Here is a 6000-nt window from a genome sequence, read left to right on the forward strand (position 1 = left end):
ACACTCTTACTACAAATTTGCAGTAAAGTATTAGAAATTTGCAATAAATATATAAATGTATGTGTGCTCTAATGAATTCCAAGAGAAAAATATCAAACAGTCTTAATGAAATTATGTGATAAAGTATTTTTAATATTCATAAATTGAGGAAATAGTATTACTAAGAATTAAAATCTCACTTTTAAAGCTAAACATGCTGTGGTTACTATTTTTTTCATCCTGCATTTAACATTCAGAACAGTAAATTATACCAAAAACAGACCTGGCAATTCTTTAAATGCAAACCAGTGGGAATAGAAAAGAAAAAAAAAATCAATAAAAGGGCAGTTTTTGTTGTGCCTTTCTAGGCAAAGGACGGGAAATTAAACTGACACAAAGAGAGAAGCCAGTTCCAGCCTCAAATCCGGACAGGCCTGTAGATGGGATGTTGTGACTGAAGCAGTACTGCCTGTACCTCAGCAGGGCTTAAACACTCCAGCAAAACACCGCTACAACCTGACGAAACAGAGATAGCATATGCCTATTAATCTAAAAGCCAGAAAGAACACGCTCTAGCTTATCTGTCCTTATGAACATAAGCTCAGCAATTCTTCCATTTGTAAACGTGTGTCAGATTTCAAACAGAATGGCAAACAGCCCTGAGAGTCCCTGGCCCTCTCTGCCAGCTCTCCCCAGAGCCCAGAATACGTGACCTGTCCCTTTGAGCAAGCGCTCCATGTTCAGACGGGAGCCTGCAAGCCTGAACGCGCAATCTTTGTTCTCAACAATCGTTTCAGCGAAGGGGCTCTGAAGTGAGAAAGACCACCAGGTACAATGTCAAAGGGAAAACGAAAAAAAATGAAGTGAAAATAAAAACAGAAACCATGGCAAGGCATGACCAAAAGGAACTTAATATCAGATTAGACAGGCATCCAAAACAAAACACAATTATCAACCAACGCATGCAGTACCTAGAAGACTCAAATCGCATGTCCTCTATTCTCCCACCTCTGTACACAAAGATACACAGAAGCACCACTTCTCAGTCAGACATGCCCTTTCTTTGTCTGACCACTGATCTTGAAGCCAGAGGACAAGTTTTTCAGTTCTTGCTGAAACCTTGATGATTACAGTTGTGTATTTCCAAAACCTTAAACTGGTTGACAATCCTAATTTGCTGCGATTCCCCTGACTGTGATGAACAAGTGCTATGGTGGGAGTCTTCCTCGTGACAACCTGCCACATGTACAGGTCTACAGCTAAAAATGAAATGAGTTAATTACTGCATTACCATGCAAACACCATATGGGATACAGTGTCCCAAAACCATAAATCATTTCCCAAAGTTGCTAATATCTTGCATGTCAAACCCTGCAACTGCAGCAATTTTTTTGAGAACTTAAAATTCCCTTTTTATAGTAATTGTCTTTCATTAAAGGTGTTTTCTGATTTTTTAAACAGAAAAGCCGTTCTTACTGTCCAGTACAAACAAGTAAGACTTCAGTTAAAGGGATTTGTTCACATACAGTACATCAAGCACTGCACACAGTAACTATTTCATCTACTGAACTGAGACAGCAGATGCCAAATCACAAATCCTCCCTCTCTCTTGGCATTTTACATGAATCTATGAAAAAAACTGTAAGAAAATAAAGTGAACTTTAAGACATGCAGCAATATTAAGGTAACCGAGAAAGCAACACAACCTTGATTCAGGAGGACTGTCTAAGTTCAAGCAAAGATTACATCAGGCCTGCTGTGATTAAGGCAATCACCAGCCTAAGTGTATGTTTTCTAGCAGTTACATTTTAACTGCAACATGTATGGGTAAGTACCAGGTAAAACAACAGGCAGAGGAGTCCATTTTGCAATTCCACACCTAGTAGCAGTCCCCAATTAGACAGCTTTAACATGATGAGCTCCAAAAGTGCCACGGGCCTTGTTGGGGCTTACTACAGCAGGGATAGGTGGATTATGACAAGGGCCAGTGCCAAAAGACCAGCAGTTTCAATATGATAGAATTAAAGAGCAGATTTTAATTTTTACCCTTAGACGTGGTGTCCCCCCTCTTCCCACACTATTTGAACAGTATTGAAGGACAGGTTCTTCAAACATGGCACGTTTTCAACCACATTTTATCACAAAGTCTTAACATTTTCTGTGTCCTTACTTAGGACTCCAGTTCTGTCCTCACCTCACCCGCTTTAAGAGACTGTGTGAATCTCTTAAATGAGGTAACAGTAGAAAGGAAAATCTTACCATACCATATGTGCCACTTTTAAACCAAGGCAAAAGGGTGAATTGAGGATAGCAATAAACTAAAACTCAGTGTCCAAAGGGGAAAAAAAAAAAACCCAAACCAGAACACACAAAACAAACAAAAAAACACCCACAACCAACCCCAAAATCACCCATACTTTAAAACTTAAGTTCTGTAGGTTTAAAAATCACTCTACCGTATTTCAATTTCAGCAAACAAAAGGGGTGTATATTTCACAGCCCTATGCAGATTTAGCACAACATGTCCTAACCCTGAGAAATACAAAAGCACGTTTGTCTGTAAATAAAGTTTACGACAAATCTTAAAACAAGCCTACTGAAACTCTTACATGTATTTTGTTGGACCTGAAGTTGCAGTTGTTTCATAGACACTTATACTATTAATAGGGAGCACAGAAAGAAGCATCAGACATGGTTCTGCGTTAAAAACTTTGTCTTGCGAGTCAAAACATGCAATGGTGCCACCACAGGGCATACTATGAAGTTTTTGAACGAAACAGACAGAGACGATTGTGGCAGCAACAAATGCTACGGACAGAAATACGTTTAATATAAGCCGTTACAGACAGGCATGAGATTGGCAAGTATTGGGTACAAGGAGGCAGAGGCCAGACCCTTATTTCTAGTAAAAATCACCCCAGCAGATTTGTGTGACAAGGACGGAGCCGTACCCCCGGTGCCGCCCAGTGAAGCGCTCCCGTCCCTCGGGGACGGGGCACAGGCGTCAGGACAAGGCGAGCAGGTCGGGCGTAGGGGTGACACGCCGCGATCCGACCGAGGGGCCGGGTGGGGAGCGAGGGGCCCAAGGGCTGACCCCGGGCAAACCGCCGTCCCGAGGGCGAGGGCGGCGGCGGCTCCGCGGGGCGGGAAGCGGAGCCGCCGCCCGGCCCGTGAGGCAGCGGAGGCGCCACCGCCGCCCGGCCCCGGAGCGGCGCCCCGAGAGCGCTCGGCCGGGCGGCTGCCTCCCCTCCGCTGCCGGGGAGCCGCACCACTCCCAGCGTCCAACTCTCAGCAACTCCGGGGCGGGCGGGCAGGAAGAGCGGGAGGGAGGGAGGGAGAGAGACAGAGAGAGGGAGGGAGAGAGGGGGCGGCCATTAAGCCCGCTCCAGCCAAGCCGTTCCCCGCGGCGGGAGGCGGCAGCCTGGCCGGGCCCGCGCCCCGCCCGCCCCCGCCGCTCCTACCTGGCCGCCGGCGCCGCTACCGCCGCCCGGGGGGGGCTCGTTGTCTCCATCTCCGCCGGGTGGCCCCGCTGCCCACCGGGTCGCCATTATTTCATTCCCGGTTACAAAGGAGGCGCAAATCCTCTGGAGCCCACATCGGGGAAGGGAACGGACAGGAAAGGGGGAGTCAACGCCAGAGCCGCTCGCACACAGCAGGCGAGGCTCGGCCAGCCCAGCCCCGCCGCCGGGGGAGGGGGGCTCGGCCCCTTCACGCGGTTGCCATAGGGAAGAGCGCCGGAACGACCCTGGGCTTCAGCTGCGCTCCCCGGCTTCTGCCTTCATGGCTGGAGGAGGAGAGAGAGCAGATGTGTCAGTCCTCGGCAAGGAGCCGCCGCCTCCACCGCCCGTCCCTTGTTAGGCTAATTGCACCCGCTCGTCATCTTCCTCTTCCTCCGGCTCCTCCTATCCCGAGCCCCAGCCGCGGGGAGGAGAGGGCAGGCGGGGAGAGGCGGGAGGTGTCCGCTCCTTCCTACTTCGCTACACGCCGCCGGAGGGAGTGAGGACGGGGCAGCGCTGCCCGCGCAGCCCCGGCCGGCGGGGGCGGTGGGGCCGCTCCCCGGCCCGGCCCGGCCGAACTTTGATCAACTGGTGGAGGTCGGGGCCGAGGGGCCGCTCGTTCTCCGAGCCTGGAAGGAGGCCGCTGCCAGCTCGCGATTGCTGCACTGGCCGTATCCAGCGGTGTGACTGAGCGGAGGCGGCGGGAAGCGCACAAGCCCCGACGAAGAAGCGGCAACAAAAGACCCCTCCGGCGGCAGCGAGGCCGTGCCGGGCTTTTGTCTCTCACGCAGATCTGCCCCGCTCATAGGCGGCTCCCTCCCCCCGTCGACGTAGCCGTAGCCGTTCGCGATCAGACCACCGCGCCCCACGCCCCGCCCGCGCCCCTCCCTCGGGCCTCCCCCCGCACGGACGCCGCTTCGCCCCGACAGCGGGAGTCGGCGGCTGCTGCGGCCCCGCCGCCAATTAGGGCGTCTCGGCGCTGGGGCCATCGCGCCGCGCCAGCTGCGCCCCCTCGGGCTCCTCCCCGAGCTCCCCCAGCTACCTGGGCACTGGCCCGGGCTCGGCGAGCGGGGGAGCCGCGGGCGTGCCGAGGGGCTCCAGCCGGCGCCCTCCAGAAGGCGCGGGGGCTGTGCCGCTTCCCCTGCGCCGCTCACCACGATCGCTCCCCCGGGCCCCAGCACGGCCCCCGTTCCGCCCCGTCCCGTTAAACCCCATCACCGGGAAGGCCCCAGTTCCGTCCCATCGCCACACGCGGCCCCCGCCCTGACAGGGGCAGGAGCGACCACCACCCGCAGCCGACCGGGCGGGGCTGGCAGCGCTGCCCCACGTCCCTCCGCCTGCCCCTCTTACTCGGCGGCCCGCGGGGCTCCGGCCCCTTCCCCCACCGCGGCGCTCCCAGCGCTGGCGGCTCCCGCTGCCTCCGCCGGTGGGGATCACGTCCCCGTCCCCTTCCCCCGCCTCCAGGCTGGCGGTTTCTTCTTCCCTCCAAAAATCCACCCACCTCCTCAGACGACACCGCGAGGGCAGGAACTGGCTCCCGGCTGCCGTCCAGGGCACCCGCCCTGCGGCCGGGGAGCGCAGAGCCCCGCCGGCCCCCGCCCGCCAGTACGGCCTGGGGCGGTGGCGTGTGCTGCGCCTTCCCTGGGCGTTTTCGGAGGGTGTTCACTCAGGAACGAGCTCAGATTTTCCGCCCTAACGCAGGATTTGGTGCCTCTGCCGTCAGCTCCACCTGCACCTGGCTTCGGGAGGGCCGGGACTGCGACCGCCCCTCGACTGGCTCTGGACGGACCTGGCTCAAGTCTTGGGGGAACTTGGTTTTGTTGTCTCCGCGAAGGCGGTGATTTTAAACATTTTCTATACTTTATCGTGCTCGGAGTGTGTGATTTTTAATTTCGTTCTCTGGAATTGTGTTTTCCAGCGTAGAGGCTGAACAAGTAGGGTCTCTGTGAAAGAGAACAAAGAAAAACAAAGCATTTGTAAGAATTAGTAAAGGTCGTCAGTGAAACAAAAGGTTGTGTCTAGTTCGTGTTCTCAAAACAATAGTAAAGTTTTGGGTTGTGGTAGTTTTGTTCTATGCTACTCTTGATCGTGAGATCGCTATCTCTGAAAAGAGGTGACTGGACTGGTCATCAACAAACATCCATCAGCAATTGCATAGTGAGCAGGGATGAATATTGGTATCCAGAAAACCGAGGAAAGAGCTTACTTCCAGTAGCTGGAGGAAAAATCTCAAGGCCCATATGCTAATTCTTGTCTGCCAAGTTTAAAAGGGTGTTACAACTCGTGGCCAGTTGCACTGCTTCAGGTGCTTACCTACAGTACTGTGTGCTGCTATGGATTTCATATACAGTTAAAAATGTGTAGTAGTATCTGAAAAATTTGAGTTTCTCATAAATTTCTGCTGTTAAAGACTACTTTGTGGCTGAACCTGACCTGGACCAGAGATTATATGTACATGTTTTAAATAAGCATACTGCTGTCCAGCTGGCAATCTGCAGGAGAGTTCTGCCCAGATCCCTAATAA

General features: G+C 53.1%; 1 protein-coding gene across 4 annotated transcripts in view; it reads right to left on the reverse strand.

Moving 5' to 3' along the window:
• The window catches only part of ARHGAP21 (Rho GTPase activating protein 21), a 109857-nt gene extending 104805 nt beyond the window's left edge, over window positions 1–5052 (reverse strand). For 3 of the 4 annotated variants that reach the window (XM_032700817.1, XM_032700798.1, XM_032700807.1), the window contains exon 1: window positions 3441–4293. In XM_032700817.1, the coding sequence (XP_032556708.1) occupies window positions 3441–3527 (87 nt within the window). In that variant the 5' untranslated portion in view covers window positions 3528–4293. Of the gene's footprint in view, window positions 1–3440; window positions 4294–4977 lie in introns of those variants that run through there. The other variant, XM_032700778.1, reaches the window with a different exon arrangement.
• Between the last annotated feature and the right edge of the window lie 948 nt (window positions 5053–6000).

This window comes from Chiroxiphia lanceolata, chromosome 1, assembly GCF_009829145.1.
Source record: "Chiroxiphia lanceolata isolate bChiLan1 chromosome 1, bChiLan1.pri, whole genome shotgun sequence".
Lineage (NCBI taxonomy): Eukaryota > Metazoa > Chordata > Aves > Passeriformes > Pipridae > Chiroxiphia > Chiroxiphia lanceolata.